The sequence below is a fragment of the Eschrichtius robustus genome, chromosome 8, assembly GCF_028021215.1.
Source record: "Eschrichtius robustus isolate mEscRob2 chromosome 8, mEscRob2.pri, whole genome shotgun sequence".
NCBI lineage: Eukaryota > Metazoa > Chordata > Mammalia > Artiodactyla > Eschrichtiidae > Eschrichtius > Eschrichtius robustus.
Genome location: NC_090831.1, coordinates 62687468 through 62710649, shown reverse-complemented (window position 1 = coordinate 62710649; position 23182 = coordinate 62687468). Strand labels below are relative to the sequence as shown.

At 35.7% G+C, this 23182-nt stretch overlaps 1 protein-coding gene across 7 annotated transcripts in view; it reads right to left on the bottom strand.

The window, feature by feature from the left end:
* Positions 1-890: 890 nt before the first annotated feature.
* Positions 891-23182, bottom strand: part of ETV1 (ETS variant transcription factor 1) — a 95159-nt gene continuing 72867 nt past the window's right edge. For all 7 annotated transcript variants that reach the window (XM_068550580.1, XM_068550581.1, XM_068550582.1 and 4 more), the window contains 5 exons: positions 19082-19148; positions 17416-17486; positions 14192-14361; positions 8496-8597; positions 891-3640 (listed from right to left, as the gene is read on the bottom strand). In XM_068550580.1, coding sequence (XP_068406681.1) covers positions 3419-3640; positions 8496-8597; positions 14192-14361; positions 17416-17486; positions 19082-19148 — 632 coding nt within the window. In that variant the 3' untranslated portion in view covers positions 891-3418. The remainder of the gene's footprint in view (positions 3641-8495; positions 8598-14191; positions 14362-17415; positions 17487-19081; positions 19149-23182) is intronic.

The window sequence follows — 23182 nt, the reverse complement described above, 5'->3', positions numbered from 1 at the left end:
CCCTAGATCCATCAATAGAACATTTTTGTCCATACGTAAGTCAATCGGTATTTTTAATACACAGTGTCTCATGTGTGTGGTAAGCTGAATAACAGCCACCCCTTTTCCTCCATTCCCCTTACCTGTGTCCTGATCCCTGTGAATGATAACTTACCTGGCAAAAGGGACGTCAAAGATGTGATTAAGTTAAAGATCTTGAGATGGGGAGATTATCCTGGGTTATCTGGGTAGACCCTAAATGTAATCACAGATATCCTTATAAGAGATAGGCCGAGGAAGATTTGACTACAGTAGAGGAAAAAGAGATGTGACCACAGAAGCAGAGATTGGAGTGAGGAAGCCAGGAGCCAGGAGACAGAAATGACAATAGCTTCTAAAAGTAGAAGTAAGGATGGGATTCTTCCCTCCAGAAGGAACCAGCCCTACAGACACCTTGATTTTAGCCCCTTTAGACTCATTTTGGACTTCTGCTCTCTAGAACTAAAATAGGATAAATCTGTGTTGCTTTAAGTTATTAAATTTGTGGTAATTTGTTATAGCATCTACAGGAAACTGATAAAAATCTATAAAAAGGAGTCTCAATTAAGTGACCCCCAAGAACTTTCTATAATTTGAGAAAACTGCTCTGCACTGTCAGCTGTGTGAATTTTTATTTTTAAGCATTTTTATAGGCATAACTTAAGGAAAATCATCTTTCATTAGTTATTGGAGAGGTGACATTCTTTGTTGTAATTAGTCTGTTGGGTATTAGCATCAAAAGGCAGCAAACATGAGGGGAGATAATTCTTTTAGTTTCCTTTGCCAAGTTGAAGGAAGATGTTATGTTGTTGATTTCTATGTTTGAATAGCCAATTCAATTAGAAATTCAAAACACAAGAATCTTGCAGAAATCAGCTGCCAGATTTATTAATCTATCTGAAAATAAAAATACAACCAAACAAAACGTAGAATAAGAACAGAACCCCCCAAAAAAAAATTTAGATACATTTCCCAAGAGTTTATAATGCAACGTCTTGAACCCTTCTGTATGAGAAATATACTTAATGTTGGCCAATTACTTACTTCATTCAGTGAGTTACTACCGTAAACAGCAAAATATATAATTTGTCCTTAAATATTATATAATCAATACCAATTCTTCTTTGATTCCTTAAAATAACTCATAGCCCAATTCTTTCTCACTGTCAAACTAGAACTAGAATTTTTAAAAGAATAAAAGAAAAAGAGAGAAAAAAAGAATACTCAATATAATTTTCATTTAGATCATATTTTAAGGACCCACTTTCAATTTCTCCAAATGTGTCAATTCTCTTTCCAGTAAAACTTTAGCTGAATATTTTAAAATCTGTTTTTATTCTAAGTGCTGTAAATGGCCACATGAGCAAAGTGGGGGAAAAAAGTTCTGATTTTTAAGGCATATTTATTAGCCCATAATGGGCCTAATGCTATATAATATAAATGTAGAACAAGCATTGAAATCACAGGTTACATAGATATGTTGAAATTAGAGTATGTTTTTTTTTTTTTTTTGTAGGATTAAATGTGAGTAGTATTGATTATGGTATGTGGGTTTCCCAATAACTGTTCAATTTAAAGACATGAGTTGTGATCCATGTCATGTTGGAAAATGGGTAGCCAGGAGATCATCTTTCAACAATTTTTCCTGTGTTCATCATGAAAAGCTTTTATAAGTCGATTTTGGCTTTGTGTTTAGGAGTTTTTTAAAATTTTGCTATTGACTCTTTAAAAATTTTTGTTCCTCTGGGATATTGATGGATTGAACAAAATTCGTGTTTCTTTCTTGAATCATTTTAGCAAGCTCTTCAGAGATACTGTAACACCATTTACTTACGGTTTTGTTATACCCTGCTTTCAGTATTTTCTCCAAATGCAAAACAAAACCAAAACAAAAACCTTTGAAACTTTAAATCTTTAAATCTTCTTTCAAACAATCCAATCACATTTACACGAGTGTCCAAAACAAGATGATGGATAGTACCAGTGCCAGCACTATGTCATACAGCAACTTCCTCATATTCTTTGACAGTTTGTAAATAATTTTCCATTTCACCAAAAGTTACAAAAGTTTCCACAGTTTCCCTTAGCAAGCTGAAGCTTACTCTTCTCATTTTGTCAATGTGCATAAAAGCTGCTTATAGCATAGCATGGCATAAGCTATTTTTTAAGCAATAAATGGTTTGAGTCATCTATTTTGTCCTGAAATACTATCTGTAGTTAACTGCTTTGCTTATAAATGGTCATAGTAAATTCAGCATGAAAGAGAATATTACAGAAAAGACAGCAGCAGAAGCATTAGCATTATCTAATATTTATATATGTTTCAACATAACACAGCAGTAAAAGGTTTAAATGCATATCAACGGGTACCATGTCTAAAAATTACTATAGTACCTATTTAGTGTATTGGATATTTTTCTTAAGGAGTGCTTGCTGTATCTAGAACAGCATATTATGTGATTTAGTACAGTTAATTCTTATTGATTAAATAATGTTTTTATGTACTGAAGGAAGCAAAAGGAGACAAGATATTTTTTGCTTCATTGTGATCCCAGATTTAACATTTAAATGAAGATCTCAAAGGACCATGAAAAATATCATTATTTAACTGAAATGAGCGTCAAAATACTTTAACAACAGTATGATTTGTACCTAAAGAGCAAGGTGGCACCAGATACGTATACTGCTACTGGCCTGTGACTCAGTTTGGAGCCAGAGTCCAAAATTGTGCCCCTCATTTACAGTCATGGTGATTACTCAACTTCAGAGAGAATTACCCATTTTATGGTTATCCTCTATGAGTCATATATAAAGCAAAACAAAACAAAAAGCAGCAAATGCAATCTCTAGATGCCTTTTTACAAGAGGTGCAAAAACAGTCATTTCTAACAATTAAACTGCCTTTTACAGTAGTTTTTTTTTGTACACCTTGCAGAGACTCAGAAATGATAGGGGAAAATGCCCAAGGCAAATAGTCTCCAAGTGGATATTTACACAATGTGAATTAACTGTGTACTATAGACACCCAGAGGAAATGAACATTTTCTAGGTTGTTATGAAATCAAATCAACATGATATATAGCTTCATCATACTTAAAACCTGTAGGACCCCATCCCAAGCCTAAGTAAAAAGTAATCCCCCAATCCCCCCTCCCGTTCACCCATTACCTTCCTGTTACACAGAATAAATGTTTAGATTACTCCCACCCACCCTCAAATAAAGTGCACAGTCCATGGCAGACCATAGAATAATGCAACAGGAAAAGCCCCTTTTTGTGTATTATTATTTAAAAATAAAATACAAACAACAAAAATCAGACAAAGATTGAAGAGAATGCGGAGATTCTCTGCATCTTGCAAAAGAGGAGAAGCGCGAGAAGGCCCTTGACTGTCACTTGTGTTAATACACGTAGCCTTCGTTATAGGGGTGAGGGTTGCAGCAGCCCCCTTCTGGCATATAGGCCATGCTCTCGTCAAAGTGGGACAGAGGCACCGTGTCCTCTTCGTTGATATGACGCTCCATGTCTGTCTTCAGCAGTGGGCGCTGATTATCTGGAAAGGCCATGGAGAAGAGGGCTTCTGGATCACATACAAATTTGTAGACGTATCTCTCTCCAGCCACCTAAGGGAAACACGGAAGAGAAATCCCATCCTTATGTGCAGTGCCGGATGGTAACTAGACTCAGTGTGGTGAGCATTTCGCAAGAGATACAAATATCCAATCGTTTTGTTGTACACCTGAAACTAATGTGAGGTTGTTATGTCAACTACATCTCAGCTTAAAAAAAAACCAACAACTCATCTTCACCATCCCAGACTGGAAGGGCAGAGAAAGAAATAAACAAAAACATGATTTAATACTCCAGAAAGGATGAATAACAAAAGAAGAAGCAATTAAGTATTAACAGATAGAAAAATAATCCTCACTTTGTGGGATAAACTACGGTTCAATCGAGGGAAATGCAAAATGTTGATCTTGAGTAATAATTACATTCATTCCAGATATATTCTAGAAAGCTTAGCAGTTTGCTTGTTTTCATGTAAGTGTAAACTTACATTGATATTTGGGGAAAAAAGAAATCAATGATTTCATGCAGGCATCTTCACATTACAATTTTTTCCCCTCTGTTTGAAAAGGTAATATCTATAGTACTTATAAAATAACCAGGCCTTTAAAGTGTAGTGCCTCCCTCCTAACATTATATTTCTGAAACTGTAGAAAAACTAAACTTCCAAACCTTAGAAGAAAAATGTATTGTGTTCCTAATAAGACTAGACTAGTGACTCACTGATTCGCAGGGTGAACTGTTCTTTTTTAATTTATTTATTTTTCTTTTGCACTGTATATTCTCACCTGAAAAAAAAGATACATAGCCTCATTTAAATGAAAGATGGATCAAGAGGGCAGCATTATCCTGGGTACATCACTTTTAAAAATGAAAGCAAGATGCCTTAGACAGAAGTTAAGGATGTATATAAAGTGTCAAATTGAAGTAAGAGGTGTAAAAAGGTGAAAGGCATTTAAAATACACAATGCATAGGGAGGAAATGAAAAAAAGAAATGTGACAGCTGCCTGAAATAAAGGAGAAGTGGCCTAATTTGTAGGAAATAACATGTCCCAAACTTAAATTTTGAAGAGTAATGCTTCTCTAGGAAATTATAAACAATTGAGTGGAACAAATACGGCCCTGCCGCTGCTGCCATTAATAGACAATGCTGAGCTTCTCAAAAACCCAGGGGGGTTGGGCGGGGCGGGAGTGGATGAATACAGTTCTTTGTATTAAGTTTGGCAGTAACTTTTTGTGTCTATGTAGAGTTCAGTAATTTTAGAAAGGTGAAAATTACTCAACTCCTCTGCTACTTGCTGTGTGACGTGGGGATATGGTGAGTTCACAGTTTATAAACTATCTGTGCATGTTTGGGAAGAAAAAAAAAAATTACCAAAGAGCACTGCTGTTCTGGACTCAGATTTAGAATGTTTTTTTGCCCTGGATTTTTTTTACCCTGTAAGAGGAATCAATTTAGAGAATTCAAATACTCTGAATATCCTTAGGCTTGACAATAGCCAAGACTTAGTTTTCATGAATTTGGACATGTTTCTTAAACTGCCCCCAGTTCCCCTCTTTTTTGTGAAATGGAGTCAGGAATGGCTTCTTGGAAAAGCCTGTTGCAAGACTAAGATGGAAGTCTCTAGCACAGGGCATGGCAAACAGAGGAGTCTGGCATAAATTTATTCACTTTAGTCCTTTATAAAAAGGAAATTAAGTTCCTAAAGGTGAAATGGTGAAACTGCCATAAAAGTAAAAATAGACCGTATCAGAAACAAAGCTTAACTATACTAAATCCTCGTTTCCCTTTTTTCTTTGCTCAAAGCACTTTGAGAATAAAAATAAAATAAATGGCCTGCATACCTCAGAGCATTTAATAACCTGCTTTGTTTTGTCTGCAGCCGCTGAGAAGGAGGCATTTGCTTTAGGATACTGGAAGATTTTTTGTACAACCTGTTGCTATTGGTTATAATTAGAAATGATTCGATAAATCACTGTGGGGAATTAAAATGTATAATACGCAATCAAGATTATAAAACCTCTTAAGGACTCTGCCTTGACTCACTGTTTTATTTTCCTTACAGTAAACATATTTAGGGCTACTACTATAATTATTGGACTATGTTAAATGCCACAAAGTTTAGAACAAGGGCTGATAACCAACCAAGGGACAGAACGTCTTCTGTTATTCAGTTACAATATGGAAAATGCTATACATTCAGTATACACAAATTGCAATGCTCAGATAGATAAAACATGAATTTTGAAAGACTAGCTATTTAAATTATGTGTTAACTTTTAAAATTTCAGAAGTAATACAGGGATATTGGAAGAAAATTTTAAATTACAGATTAAGCCAAAAGAAATAATAATCTGATTATATCAACCAGAAATAACCAATGCTTGTATGTATATACTTTTCCCATCATTTCTAAATTTTGAAATTCATACATGTACTGTCTATAAGGTATAATGATCATTACTTCATTTCTTATTTCTTTCATGACTACTAAAATAATCAGGGTTTCTTTGATGTTTAGATCCACTTGGGTTTTATTTTATTCTCTAATCTTTCCATTTAATTTTCTTTTACATACACCACATACACACAGAGTTTTAAGTTCATGAACAACCGTGGTCAGATAAACATTTTCCCCATACATTAAAATATATAATTCTACATCAGAGTTTTTTTTTTTTTTTAAAGAACTGCATAATTTTCCTCTGAATGACTATACTAGAACTTACTTAACCATTATGTTAACAGGTAAAGATAAGAAGGCAGGACATTCTAAAAAGAGTGAAGCAATGAGAGAGTCACAGGTGTGTCAGAGAGTAGCAAGTAGACCGGCTCAACACGTGGAAGGAAGAATAAGTATGTATGTGTGTAAAAATTGTCAAAAGTCTTGATTGTTGTGCTAGTTATAAGTAGACTTCAACTTGTGCATTTTTCACCTCTAAACGACCTGTTTTTCCTTGTATCATATGCAATACCCCAAAAGGCCTGTGATGTACAACATTTTGCTCTCCTATATTAGCTGACAAATAAATAGTTGCTAATAGTTTCCTTTGGCAATTACAGCCTAATAGAAAAAACGTGAGGAGCCATAACATTTTTCTTTGTTTTTTCAACATCTATGCTGTCACTTTGATTATTTGATAGCATCTTGCCTTATTAATTTATTAAAGTAAGAGGTAAGTAAATAGGATATGTGATAACTGGATAAATAAACAGGAACATGGAAGTGATGGTATCAGTAATAAGCGTAAGTTTGAACACCTTTGAGAATATTTAAGACCAGACATGTCATCCTGCAGATACCCCCTCAAACACTGTGTCTAAAACCTGAGGTATGATTAGACATTTTATGATACTTTTTAGCTCTCTGTGACTGCTCCATTTAGTAAGGGACTTAACTGGTCAAGACACACAAGCTAAATATGCCTTGGCTTCGGGGTGTGAGATGCATTCACAGCTACCGTTTGTTGAAGACTTTTGTGCCAGGTACAATGCAAGTGTCCCAAGTACATTATTTCATTTAATAATCACAGCAGCTACACGAGGTAAGAATACCACTGCTTAGTAGCAGAAGAATCTGTTCAAAAAAGGTGATCTAATGAGAAGATAGCATGCAAACCAAAGTCATGACTGCATTTTGTGTAACACTGCCCAGGGGACCTGCAGAGCACCTACTGTGCCATCCCACTCGATGTGCCCAATTAGGAAGATGGTGATGAAAATGAAAAGAATGGGATGTATCTGAAAGGGGTTGGCTGCAAATGGGAGTGGTGGATGAGAGAAAGGGAGGAATTAAAAAAGACTCCAGGGTTGAGATGGAGAAGACAGAGCAGATAGGAACTGGTTTTACATTTTGAGGGTGAGATTCAGGGAAATAGGAAGCAATTAAGAATCTAATTCAGCCTTAACTTTTAAGGATCTTCGAAGTTCGAACTTCCAGGCTGGCCAACTCCAGAGCACAGATTCCCTTTGGTCTAGAAAACTCAATGATGCCGTTTCCCTGTCTTCTAGTAAGTTTCATGGGCCAACTGGTCTAGTTTTTCTTGGCAGAACCATGGTGACATAAAACTATGCCACAATCTGTAATATTCGTCTGTGTCCCCCCAAATGAACAAAGGACGCATAATAAAACTATAATGTAATATTCACGATGAATAAATCCTAAACGTTGTTCACAGTCAAGACTATTAGACTGAATATGCATGCAAGGCTGAAGGATGTAACAATAACAAATACCCAAATGTTTTATCTTTATTTATTCATTTATTCATTACCTTCTTCAAAAATTTTATATTTTGTTCTAGGTGTAATTCATTTGTTTTATCTCACACCTTTTAAAAAAGCTACCTGGAAATATTAAGAGACACTCATTTGAAATAAAATAAATTTAACTTCATTATACCAATGAAATAAGATCAAATACTTATTTTTAATCAATGGTTTAAGATGTTAAGCTGTCAAGTAATGAAATCAGCCAAGAAAAAATGTTTTTCAGAATGAGAACAAGCAATGTTCTGAATGTTTTAAGAATCAGAACAAGAGGGAAAAGGTAACAATTCGGTTAGTATTCAAAATTATATACTTGTGGAGAACGTAGCAAAATATCAACAACTTCTGGGGATATATGCTTGCCATATTAGTACTAAAACAACATTTTTTCTACCAAACACAGGAAAGTGGGGACTTCCAGAAAGTCTACTACTTTGTATATGATATTATTACACATTTGTCTATAATGCCCATGAATTTATAAACAGAAAGGCTTGTAATAGCAAAACCAACAGCTAAGCATACGTTAAAGTGGGCGAAAACCTTGCTTCAGCAGTGTAATGATACGTGGCTTTGAAGTATGACATGCAGATGAATGTGCAACATTTCAGTGAATTTTAATGCTGTATTAGCTGCTCACCTTTTGCATGATTCCTTTCTCATAATAATAGCGGAGTGAACGGCTAAGTTTATCATAGTTCATAGCTGGCCTGTTTTTCTGAATGCCCCAACGCCGGGCCACCTGCCACCAAAACAGAATTACACTGTAGTGTTAAGTATTAACGTATCAACATATCTCATAAAAATTAGTTAATTCATTAATTACTTCCAAACACTCTAAAACACATCCAAATCAAAAACATAAGTAAAGACACAAAAGCTATCATGATCTGCATATCCTGTGTCCTGGTTTGCTTTTTAAACCAGGCCTTCAGTGATCATTCTGAAGCATCACAATAGAATTCTTTGTCACTACCGTTTTAGATACAAAATTAAATGGAAATAAGGGAATGTATTTACAATGGTAACGGGCAGGCTGCAATTCACCAAAATGAGGCATGCTTCGCATTCTGAGGTACCCTGTCTGTTTTTTCCTTCTTATTTTTCCTTTTCAGATAAAAACTATAGGTCAAGAGCAGCTTCGCGATCTCTTTGTAAAGGTGTTTTTGAGGTTATGATAAACCAAAGGAAAACAGATATCCTGCATGACACTGAATAAAAGAGTGAACAAGTGGCACAGTGTGTACAGCAGAGGAAACAGTATACAAGTTAGTAAGCTGAACTGCAAATAATTTTTATTGCCTGAAGCAGCATCAGAATAAAATTGTAGCCAATACTACACTGGGGAATTAAGCATTCATTTAAAGAACAGTAATCAGAGGCTACAAATAAGAAGGTCACCATGTATATGAGTCCACAGACGAAAATCTCTAAAGCAGAATATCCACTTCTGTTGTTTAGTGAACAATCTCCGAGCTTTTTATAATGTGGCTTTGGAGGCGCAACTTCTCTGGCAAAGAGGGAGAATTCTTCAACAGAGCTTCAGCAAAACCTCCTTCCTCAACATATCTGTATCCCCTACCTCACCACTACCCTGGCTAGCTGCAGCATTATCCAGAACAGGGTGGCCCGCTTCTGTGACCCCAGCTGAAGTCACCTTCGCATTAGTTTCCACTTGTGCTTCATCTGAGCAGAAACTGCAGCTGCCATGCGTACCTAGGTAACCCTGAGAGAGCATTTTTAAATAGGGTTAGAGTTTTCCTTCATGTTCACAGAATTCCAAGTTGTTGCTACGTGTAATATACTAAAACAGAATGCTTTGCAAAGAGATCATTCTGTCTCTCTCTACTTCATTAGCAATAACCTTTCTCCAGGGTTTTTTGGTTTTTGTTTTTTCCTCTTTTAAAAACACTGATCCTTGCTATTTTCTCTCTCACTAATTTCTACTTCCTGAATGAAGATACAATGTAATTTAGTCACATATATCAGTATAAATTTTTAAGAGCAGAGAGATGTAACCTCACAGGGACATGACTATATATCAAAACAGAGAGTCACTGTGACAGGTACATCTTAATGTTCCAAAGATAAACTTCATTTTAATGTAAATGTTCTAAGCAATAGCAAAATGGGCGGATGGCAATAAGAAGTGAAAGCAATAATTTCTAAATAAAATATCTTTTAAAAAGCTAACAATGGACATCAGTGAACCTTTAATAGACATGACAACTGAAAAGCCTGCGAACCTGGAGGGGATGTGAAAATAAATTATTAGTATCTCCTTAAACTGAACACCAATTTCTGAACACTTATGCATTTGTAAATGATACTTTTCTAGAGGCTCACCAGGAGGCACCTAGAAAGTAAAATACCTGCAACAAACTTCAAGACAACACAGTGGAAGCCTTTGGGGAGAGAAAGATGTTTTTTTAATACCATAAGCAGAGTTTGACTTTTAGGATGCCAGTTAATTCTCAGCACCATGGGTATCAGTAGACATTTTAAAACAATCAAATTTATTCTTAGAGCTGTTTCAATATCACATTCATTACAAAGTTGAGGGAAATGGGACATACTCATATGCCTGGGAGATGCAGACAAGTTGTGCAAGATGAAGGAATAAGATACAGAAATCTGTTGTACAACACTGTTCCTATAGTTAATGATACTGGATTGAATGCGTAAAAATTTGATAAGAAGATAGATCCCATGTTGTGTTCCTATCATGATAAAAATTTTTTAAAAGATTGAAACTTAAAATTAACAGGTAACATAAATAATTTCCAGGATAGGTTAGACCATCCAACAACTAAGAAAGTCCATTCAGCCCTCACATATGACCCATCAATCACCGCTATATCCAGCGCCACTGAAGGCCAAGGTACCAAATGTAAAACAGATTAGCTAGTGGGAAGCAGCTGCATAGCACAGGGAGATCAGCTCGGTGCTTTGTGACCACCTAGAGGGGTGGGATGGGGGTGGTGGTGGGAGGGAGATGCAAGAGGGAGGGGATATGGGGATATATGTATATGTATAGCTGATTCACTTTGTTATACAGCAGAAACTAACACACCATTGTAAAGCAATTATACTCCAATAAAGATGTTAAAAAAAAAAAGCCAAGGTACCGTCTTCAACATGGAGTAGGTACGATGGTGGCAATACTTCCAGTAACTTCCTTTTAACACTCTTTCAAAAGAAAACTTCGGCTGTTAATGAGGAGAGTGAAAAGATCTCTATAGCACTCTAGCATTTACCCTTATTACCAAATGAATTAAACAGGAAAACGCAATCGTTCAATTATTATTCAATTTATTTTTTAAAATCACGCTTGAATATGCGACAGTAAAGCTAGAAACCACAATCAGGGCCTGGCTATCAGACTTCTCGATAACTCTTCCAGCTCAACAAGCTTGAATATTATCAGAAGACTTCTACTCTGCATCCTACAGATGCTTCGCTATGTCAATAACTCTTCCCTGGAACAATTCCCCAGAACCCATGATTAATTAAAAAATAACATCTCGTTATCTCAAATATCTCAAAAAGAGAGATGTTAAAGATTATGTGCTTGCTAAAGTTATCCAAACACACTGAGCAGATAATCAGCGCAAGACTGCAGTCTCACTCAGTATCATTTTAAACTGCAAGAGGAAATATAAAAAGTGGAACTCATGAGTAATTCCAACAAGGATGGCTTCAGAGCCACCTTTCATGAGCTGTGCTGTCACAGACCCTCAATTAACTGCTGTGTAGTTGAAAGAAGAGGGTGACCATGGGCCACAGAGACTAAAGAAATTTCACAAACATTTTCCAAAGAAGAAATTTAAACATAAACAGCACAGTCATTGCCTGATGGAAGCAATTGTAGCAGTGAGCAATGCAGCAATCAGAAATGGAATGTTTCATTTTGAACAAAGGGCCTTAGGAGACGTTGAGTGCTTATTGCACAATTGCCAGGGAGTTAGGCTGACTCTGAATTCCCCAGTCCTTTTTTACTTTCTGAGTCTGATACAGGAAAGGTGTCTAAATGTTGGTTTGTTGTATGGAACAGAAGTAATTGTATTCCTTCCCGGCATTTAAAAAAAAAAAATCACAGAAATTCATAATTTGATGTAACTTAATGGTCCCCTGGTCAAGTCTCCTATTCTACTTGTTCAAACATGATCAGCTTAAAAATCAACAATTGCTACATAAAGAACTTAATCACATGCCTAAGTATTTTTACACTTCTGAGTGGATCAATAATCACTGACATAATTCAGTCATTTCCCCTATCTTAACAGATAGATGGCAAAAATAAAAATTCTGTTTCTGCTCGCTTTATTTTAATCACAGATGGACGGAAGTAATTGATATAAATCCCTGTTGAATGTCCTCAGTTCGAGCATGAACCAACTCTTGCAGAGATTATTAACATCTTTCATGAGGTAAAGAGCACACATTCCCATCATGTTAAAGGGCTTTCAAATTACTTTACGTTAAGTGTTTCTAGTCTCAATTTTTAGTGCTTCACATTTTTGCGGTTCTTTCACTTACATCATTTAAGTACACCTACATAAAAAACGAATTTCTTTTGACAGCCAAATTAAGTTTTAGATGCAGTACAAAATTCAAACACCCAAACATTTAGCCTATACTCAATAATGGATACTTTGAATTTCTGATTTAACTTGAGCCCTCGAATGCTACCAGCGTATTGATGTAACCCGGAGTACACTTAATTGTGCTAACCATCTCCTCTGATTTCATACTTTATTTAATACATATTCGAATCGGATAATCTCTTAAATCTTAATAAGTAATGTCACCTTATCTTCTGGATATCAAATTAGGACACGTTATCTGATTATGATTAAATATACATGGTCTCATAGAGCAGAAAATGCAAGATGTATAGGCCCATTAGCCTAGTCTAGCTTGTAGATGTCTAGTCTACGTGAAACTAATCACTTTGAGTTAAAAAATAGCTGGATATCTCTCTGAATTTTTTGACTTTTCTGAGGTGTTCAGATCCTATAGCCAATATGATCAGTCATAGGCATGTTAGCTAAAAGTCTTCCATCGCCTTCTCAGCTAACGTAAACTGAAGTCAATTTTAACAGTAGCAGAGAAAGCATCTTTAATAAGACACAAACATTTCATATAAAAGTCACCTTTCTTTTGAGGTCCAAAATGCTATTCAGTAGGTTATGTTGTAATAATAATAGTAGGCTTGGGACCTCCCCGGTGGTCCAGTGGTAAGGAATCTGCCTGCCAATGAAGGGGACGCGGGTTCGATCCCTGGTTGGGGAACTAAGATCCCACATGCCGTGGGGCAACTAAGCCCGTGTGCCACAACTACTGAGCTCACGCACCTCAACGAGAGAGAGAAAACCTGCATGCCACAACTAGAGAGAAGCCCGAGCACGGCAACGAAGAGACCGCCCCGTAATGAAAAGATCCTCCATGCCTCAACAAAGATCCCATGGGCCGCAACCAAAAAAAAATAGTAGGCTTAAGCCTAAAGTTAGCCCTGGGAAGAATAAAAGTTGAACTGAGAGGTTTTTCAGGAAAACACTCCATTGGTATGTGCATGGGGGAGCGTTGGAGTAAGTAAGACAGCTGAACAGAATGAAAGGTGTTCCATTTACCTGTATTATCTCTATCCAGTCTTCTTAGGTATTATGGTGACATTTTAAACTTTATTCCTACCTTCCAAAGGAGCGTACACAGCCCAGCTGATTCAAAACAGACGTCACCAATAATCAAAGGAAAACAATGGTCGTATAGGTCTGTGTCTCCTAAGAAACACTTAAGGAGTGAGAATTTCCCACTGTGGCCCTTGTGTGCCTTTATCGCCCACAGCTGTGTCTCCCCTACACCCTCTTACACATGACTTTGTTCTCTAAATGTTCCTCTCTAACCCTCTTCACAAAAATCAAGATTGTCCAAATAATAACTGCTAATTCTCAAGAACAATTCCTCCATACCCAAAACTAGTTGAACTTTGATAGACATCTCCTCTCTTCCTCAAAGACCATCAAACATGCCCAACTTAGATGCACCTTTAGAGACTTCCCAAGCCCTGCTCTCTTGAATAAAGGATTATGCTAATAATCTGGTTGATTTCCTTCAATTCCTGTAGGATGGTATTCAACTGGAAGAAGCCTGCAACATATTCACGTCTTATTTTAAATATATCCCTGCTTATTTTTTTTTTGGCCCACCTTTTAATTCAAAATGTTTCCCTATAGTTTTAAAATTAAAAAATACTTTTTTGGCATATTAATCAAGTATATGTTTCTTTATATTAGAACATATCTGATCTTCCTAACTAGAATCTACTAAACTCACCTCTTCAGGCTCAATCAATTTAAATTCCATGCCTCTCCCAGTCCAGGCAATGAAATGGGAATTTGAAGGGTCGTCCAGAAGAGCTACCAAAAACTGCCAGAGCTGAAGTGATCCCCGCCGCTGGTACGTGGGTCCTTCCCGATACATTCCTGGCTCTTGTTTTATATCTCCTAAATTAAACACATTTTAAGTTTCTATGATTAGCAATGATATTTACATAAAATTTATATTAAACCAATCACTAAAATGGTTACACCACAACCAATTTAAGGGTTTCTATGAAATATACTGTTACCATTAAATAGGGATTTAAAATAGGCAAAAGCGTGAATATAACCCAGGAATCTACAAATTTACACACAACTGTATATATAAAGGTTACTATAAATGCACAAAGGGCAGAATAAATCCATGGATGTCATTTACTTATAAAAATGCTGTACAACTTTTTTTTCTTTAGATACTATTTTAAAAACTATAGTATCCGATCATACTTCTTTCCTTCATTGTTAATGCTATTACTTACTGCTCTAAGTAACAATGCAGAGGGAGTAATCAATTTTAAGCTCTGTGCATTTTATTTGCACAAATTAAATTTTGCAATTTGTAAATACCTCATTGACCTGCACATGACAAACTAGTGAAAATTTTAATGCAAATACTTCAAAGCAAAGTTAACAGCATCTTAGACTCTGTGAGTTACGTAAAAACTAGGACAATGTCATGGGTAATTCAGGGCATACTGGATTACCGGTATACCATCTTTCTTCCACACCTTCACTGGCACTCTGCTTTCTCAACTGGCAGCAAATGAAAATTCTCTCATTTTTCCTTTTCTCTTGTTTGTATTGCACTTATTTGAGTTTAGCTTGCTATTCTTTTTCTAAAAGTCCTATTTTATAATGTATATACACACACACAAAAAAGAATACACCAGAGTTTTCTGTTATCTATATTTTTAAACAAGAAAGGTTTGTTTGTGCTACATTTATTTGTTATTCATACAAAGTGTAAAAAACTCTATTAAATAGATTACAGTAGCAAAGGTGTTAGTTTCCAATTCTTTGGAATATCTGGCCAGATATTTTGATTTTACCAAAAAACAAGCAAACCAAAAAAAAAAACCACAACTCAGTTTCATGACTACTGATTATTTACTTCTATCTCCAGCAAACTGTCTCAAAAATATGTGGAATTAGTCACATTGGGGATTGAATGTCTAGGGCTCTACAAGCATATCACTTAATATTAATGCATGAATTTCTCTCCTTCACTAAAGAAACAATTCAGACGGAATATATTCGAGCCGATCTTCTGACATTAAGTGTGAATTACAAACCAGACCAAATCACAAGCTTTTTAAAAATTTCCTTTGGTCAAGAGACAGAAATACACCTCTTAAAATAATTACAGAAAGAACACTTTAAAAACCTAAACCAAAATAAAATTATTCACTCAACAGCTGCTAAAAATCGTTATGTTGTTTTGGTCTAAGCTATAAAATATAGAAGTGTCTCTTCATACTGATTTCAATGACAGGTTTATTTATCTCAGTTTTTCCTTCTGAGATTTAGAAATTTTCATGGGGGTAACTGAGCAATTATGCAGATAGAGTGAAACACTGTCAGATTTTCTAACCTTTAGATTGCTTCTGCCTATAAATGTGACTGATCATACACTGGCCTTGTACAATGAAAAAATAACCCTTTGTTCTTCTTTCTTTTGTTCTCTATTCCTTATAAAACGTAAGCCCAATACTATCTTCCCAAAAATATTTTCTTAGTATAAAATTGAGGAGTATTTAAAAGCCAAAGGGAAAAAATAATCAAGACAGTCAGCTTCCTCAAACATGTAAGTGACTTCGACTTTGCCCTGTTAGATTATATCATAATCCTGTCTACAGTTTTGGGCTATTTTCCTTCCTTACATGCCCATACTAATTATCGAGATTTCTTAAAATGTTAAGCTCACTAAGAATGAAAGAAACTGATGAAGGTCATGCCAAAAAGTAGACTTTATGCTTTATCTCAAGAGAAAAAGCTGGATTTTAAGGATTTTGATGCTCTGCGAATGATGCTGAATAAAATAACACAGATCACACCTCTGAAACTCGAAGGTTAAAACTAACATCTATTATAGAGTAAGGCTGAAAAAGTGATCTGTATTGGAGTTTAACCCTGTGACCTTGGCATGAATTTAGCAATTTAAAGGGAGGCTAAGGAAACAGATCTTCCCAAGACTTATATCACCCCTTCTGAAAAGTCTACCTGTAGCGAAAGCCTGGGGAACACAGTAGACTTCAAGCAACTAATTAGAGACTGAGGAGCAATCTGCACATACACTTTGCTGTTTAAATAATGACAATTAAAAACTCCTGAGAGCTACCAGGTCATTACAGCCATGATCCCCAAAGTTTGTGCAATCAGCTAATCAGAGGGCCCCTGCTCGTTTCCTGTTAAACAATCAAAGCAGGAAATATGGAGACCACTCTGAAGAACCACTAAGTCAATCAACTGTTCACTTTTTACCCAAGCCTCTGTGTAGATGCTGACTGCTGCCACGTTTGTTAAGAAAAGAGGATTCTAACTTGACACCCCTTTCTAACGTGTGGGGGGGTGATATTTTCATTTTCATTGCCACAGCAAGTGATATTAAAAGGGTGATGCTTTCCTAACTCCATCTGAAGCAATTACAAAGTAATGTCACATTAGTAATGAACATCTTCCCAGGGAAAAAACAAAAAAGGAGGACTCACAATCACTAACTAAATGGGCAGCTGTATTGTTCCTGTGTTCCATAACGCATCTTTTCATGAACAATAAAGGGCAAGAGCCTGCATTAGTCATCCATGCATCCACAGTAGCATGCCTTCTCCTCTGCTTTGTTAATTACGGGATCAGCTTTCAATAAATCTCGAGCAACAAGCTGCATGTTCTCAGCCGGGCAATGGAAAGGGCCCTCTTATTCTACATAAAGCTCAGCAAGAATGATACTCTGTCTAACTCTAAAAATGGGATCTCTCATAGGACAAAAGAAAAAAGCTTCTTAATGGGCAAAGGAAAGGGAATTTATAAGAGGCAAAGTTTAGCGAGACTTGAGTGCATCGTAAGTGATGGGCATAAAAATCATTAAGTAGCGATGTTGACTGCTTTCAGGAGAGGCGAAGGTGATCTCTCCACGCCCTCTTACAGAAATCAAAACTTGATACACAATGAAAAACCTACCATCGAATTTCTCTGGGACAACACAGGTGTCATCATAAAACTGCCTGGGGCCCTTTTCAAACATGCAGCCTGTGGGGGGGTAAATGAAATACATTTATTCATGACAGAAATAACACTCACAAATAAATCAAAATATAACCATTAATGCAAAAATGGAGGTAGAAAAGGACTCTTCTACTTTTCCACTCCGTGACCTTGGACACATTACTTAACCTCTGTGCCTCAGTCTCCTCATCTATAAAATGGGAATGATAATAAAGCATCTACCTTATAGGGTTGTTGTGAGGATTAAATGATTTAGTATATGCAACTTTAGAACACTGCCTAGCACATGGTAATACATGAGAGTTAGCAATTTATATTATTACTAACAGAAGCATAGAGCTTACGTAAACACTGGCAAACCTGGGATGTATAACGAATCATTTCCTTTTCCATTTTCTTCCAAATTTTGTTATTCAACCAGATGAGAGGGAAATCAGAGTGAATTACTGCCATGTACCTTGCATTATGACCCTGATGAACTGAAACAGGTACGGTTTACCCCCTTACTTCTTTGGAGAAATATTTAGCCAGGTTAACCTTCTCATGTTTTCATCTTCAATAGCCAAGGCAGTAAAAAAAAAACTTTCCTTTTTTGCTGTAACATAACTAAGTCCATAGGAAAAATGCAAAATAAATTGACAGCTTTTCACAATGATTTTCTCCCCCAGATATCCTTGACTGTGGGACCTTCATTTAATTGCTGTTATCTTTCATCACCAGGAAGAAACTTCCCATAGTTTAGTCACAGTTCTTTTTCTCGAAAGTATTGGTCTCTGTGGTAGGTACATAATACTAAAAATAGCAAAAATAATTACATTGCATTTGTGCAAAATTTTTGGTCTCCTATTTTCTGGATTTACCATCTCATAATACTATCCTTTAAACATGGGGATTTACTTCTATTAATGTTATTTAAACAAAACAACCAATATTGGACTCAACCTAGAAGGATGGATGTAAGTCATTCACTGAAGATACATAGTGTTGACATCAAGGACCATGCACATAATTCCGGAAATACTTTAAAGGGGAGTCTACCGAGATAAAATCACTTTCATTCATTACTCTGCAGGTATCGTGCCCATTAGAACAAAACTTTCCCCCCACGGTTACCATAATACATCCACAACAGAAACTCCTTTTCTAAGTCTCTTATGTGAAAGTCCATTCTTAACAATTACTTGTCCCAAAATGTAAAATCTAGGATATTTAAAGGTGAATGTATTTAAATCAACGGTGCTTTATTTCAAAACAATGACTTAGGTCTCTAAAGCAAAACTGAAAATTCCTCAAAGATACATTTCAGTAGAAAGCAGTAAGGTAAGGTGATCTTATAAAAGCACATGTTCTCTTTCAAAAGGATGTAGTTCTTGGCAAAAAAGAACAGAGAAGTCCACTTTTCAGCTGTTTATATGCACATGACTCATGCTAACAACCAAATATAAGAGATCATGACCTGAAAAATCTTCCTTTTACTTTAAAAAGAAAAGTTTTAAAATAATGGTTTAGTGGACATAAGTGATTTTTCCCATGTAATATAATGATAATCTGACAGCATCCTTAGGATGTCCAATTCTGTTGACAGGTATTTACAAGAATTTCAATAGTGGAAAACTTAACTTCTGTTCTGCTGGGATGAGCCAGGAAGCCTTCTTGCCTCATATAAATGGAGTGGCAGCTAGGCACTTCTGCAAGAGGAAACAACATCGGTCAAAGATGTCTGGAGCTGAAAATGTGCTGTTATCAGTGGACAGAGTGCAGAAAGGAAAGTAACAGAAACTGACACGAGTCTCTTGAGGGGAACTTGTCAACACATAGTTAACATTTCAGGCAGGGCCCACACAAGAAACGTAAGGTTGAGAAGCATATCATGGTGAATACTGTTTCTCCTGAACAGGCAGGTGAATTCAAAGTTTTACCCACACCAACCTTACTAAAGTAAAGGTGGCTCTACCAGCAACCCTGCATAAATGTGATTGTGCCCTCAAACAGTGTCATGAGTTAAAAAATATTTCAGGACATGTATGGAATAACTTTGTATACTCAATGTCCTCCAAAGCAAAGATCAATAAAAGACTCATTCATAGTTTATTTCATGAACACTGGCTAGAAATTATTATGAGAAGACGAAATTGTTCTATCTCTTAAAATTACTCCAGCCTATTAAGGTGACTGCTATTTTTTCTTCAGATAGAAACATGACTGGCTTTTCATTTTGTTAAGCCCACAGGTCAGATTCAAAACCAGTGAGGCTATAAAAGAGAAAGCCAACAACTTCATAGCAAACACCATTGTTACCTTAAGAGTGAGGCCTTGCCTGTGTGACCAAGTTAACTCATCCCTGAGGCAATAAACTTGGTTAATGGTTAAACTTGAGTCATAGTGACGGCTGTGTATCTAATGTGTTTAGTAGCTTTAGATATGGAGAAAAGGAAAGATATATAGATTAAGAGACAAAAGATTAAAATTCAAGTCTTTCATTTACTACTAATAAAGCTACATGACTTTAGATAAGCCATTTTGTGTCTAAGTTTATATATAAAACAAAGGGTTGGGTGAGATGTTATCTGAGTCTATTACCGTCCCTAGTTATTTAACTCTGAATATAGAAGTTCACTCACATAACCAGAGGTCTATTCATGGTGAAGACAGTGAAGTTTCAACCTCAAGACCCTCTACTTGCAAGAGCCCTACTGAAATCCTATGCCTAATTTTGTATATGTCATTTCATTTTCTTTTTCTTTCAGAGGGTTCCCCAAATTTTATAAGTTTTAGGTACCAAAAACCTGGGCCCAACCCCACATACAACATATATAGGTTCCACAGGAATATATACACATGTGATTAAGTTGATGCTATCTTCTGTATGTATTACTTAAGTTTTTAAAACAACGTGTACAAAAATAAATGTATAAAATATATATGACAAGTGTGCTATTTAATATAAGAATATATCTTCCTTTCCACCACTTGTAGTAAGCACTTAACTTCTGAACAAGTAATAATAACATTTAAATGAATGGGAATCCAAAGGCCCTTATCTCTCTTTAACTATCCATCTATAGACTTTCATGCTGTAATAGATAATGAGCACTATTTAGCCCAGATGTCATTCTTTCTTGGTCTGGAATGTTCCATTTTTGAAGTCTACCTGATGTTCTAAAATTTTTTCTAGTGATAAATATCAACCAAAATATGAGATATTATTTCACAGAAAAAAGCTTATCTTATGTGGTTTTAGTCAAAAATAGCTTAATGGCGATCCCTAATAGCAGTAATATTGAAAAGTATGTAGCAATCAATAGCTTACAAGCCGAAAATAGTGTAAAACTCATTTTCAAACACTTTATTACACTGCGCCTTCTTTATATAAAGTATTATGTAGTGTATAATTCTGACCCTACAGGGTTAAACCTTGCTTTCTGATATCAGTGCTTACAATAGGGTTGCAGTGGAGTTGATCTTCTGGGTTACCAAATGATTAGCGATGCATTTTATCCCAACTCTTTAACCAATGGTACTTCAAGTTAATTTTTAATGTTATTTTGATTTATTACCAAGGCGTAAGTTCCCTCATGCAGCTGGGCCTGGAAGGGAGAGTGTTAATGACTCTGCCATCAGCTCCCCAGCTGCTTAGAGGCAAGCATTTTGTTGTACCAATGTTGACACCCTGCCACAAAATACTTTTACTGACTGCTGCCCAGCTGGAGTGTGGCTGTAAAAACAGCTGGCTGGCTCTGGAGGCAGCTAGGAAATGTATAGGTTAAACTCTATTATATATTAAGTGTGACTAAATGTAGTTTCCTCCCCAAAGGGGGAGAAAAAGCGGAAGAAAGAAAATGCAAGCGTTTCTGAGAAACCCACTATTCAAAGTTGAAGGGTCGGCTTATAAAAGTGCCCTAACATCATACGAAATAATCATAATCCTGGAAAACTAGACATTTGACATCAAAGATAGGATTTGATGGATAATTTCACTAATACTCATCTATTGAACTAGCTGATTTATTGGTTTTTGTTGTACTTACTCTGTAATATTCTTCATAAATTCTACTTATTATTCTATGATATTTAAAGTATCCTGATTTAAAATTCATCATAAATTCATGACATAAAATATGGCTAATGCCGGAACCTCCATTACATTTCCAAAGGCTCAACTTGTGGTCTAAGTTCTAAACAAAAAAGAACTGAACAGCAATTTAGAAAAAAATGCATACATGAGAATATATTTGTGATTATGCCAGTTCTTAATACTATTTATTACCCCCCAGAGTAAATAAAATTAACATATAGCTCTTGAAATTGAGACACTTGGCCAGCATTGTTTAAGTCCAGTCTATCTTTAAAATCGGTGTCCTCTATATGGTCCAGAGAAGCCTGAAAAAAATATGGCTAGGAGAAGTTTATTCCCCTAAAGTAACCAAAGTCATGTTATCCTAAAGCGATATCAGTTAATTTATGACCATCAGAGTGGGTCAGACTCTAATCAAATTGTAGAAACATTTCCAAAGTGATTATTCAATCAAATGACTAACATGGTTAATTAGGAGCCATAAACATTGCTCTGAAGTTCATCAAAGTAATGACTTGCCCAGAAAAATTACTGCTAATTAAATTGCCTGCTGCTTTCATTTCTACCTTATCTAATAAAAAATCCAACCAATGAAGTTTGGCATTACATTTTAACTTTTGCTAAATGCTCAACTCAGATCCAAACTAGCTAAGTGGCGACTTCAAAGGGAAATGTTTTGTGGCAGGGAACGGAGGCATTTCATACGTATTCGTTTATGTTTATCCATGAAATAAAACTTACATAATTCAGTGACAATAATAAGCTGCAGTTTATCCTATTCACAAACGTTAAGATGACAGCATATTTACACTGTCTTAATATGCATCCATAATTATAATCTTAGGATCATTAGTACAGCAGTGATTACAAACATTCACCTTGTCATCTAAGAGACCTGGTTTTGAATCTCAGTTCTGATATTTTATGGGAGTATAACATTTTGTTAGTTATTTAACACCTCTTAACTCTCAACCTCCACATCTGTAAAATGGGAATAACAGTGATTTCCTTCAAAGGGTTTTTGGAAGACCGTATGGAGTAAGCCACGGGCAACATTCTGCCCACTTTCTGCTAACACTAAGGATTCAATATAAGGTACTTATTATTAACAGAATCTATTTTTAAGTGAACCTCACAAGTATTTAAACTGTGTGAGTCACCGTACTTAAAACTAGAAATAATTACATATCAAAATTATTTTTGTAACTTAATTTGCTATTCTTAAATCATGTATCTATTGAGATGGTTGACATTGCTTATTCGTGTACTTACTCAGTAGTATTCTTCATAAATCTATTAACCTATGATATTTCAAATAAATTGATTTTAAATTCATTATAAATTTATGATTTATAAGGTTTAAGTGAGAAGCTCCATTATATTTTCAAAATATTTGGAGGTACCTCTTTTGAGCTTCTTTTTACAGTATTACTCCCTGATATTTGATGCTAAATGGCTTTAGTCTAAAAAGTTTTAAATTCAATCTGTAAATTGAATTATGTATATTTAATTTAGGGTAAAGGATTTTTTTTATTATTTGGAAACTTATGGATCAAAGAGCTCTTCAGCATGACCTTAGGACGGGGCCAAATCAGCTTGCAGAAACTAAACTGCCTATAATTTGTCACAGATGAGTTCATGGTGATG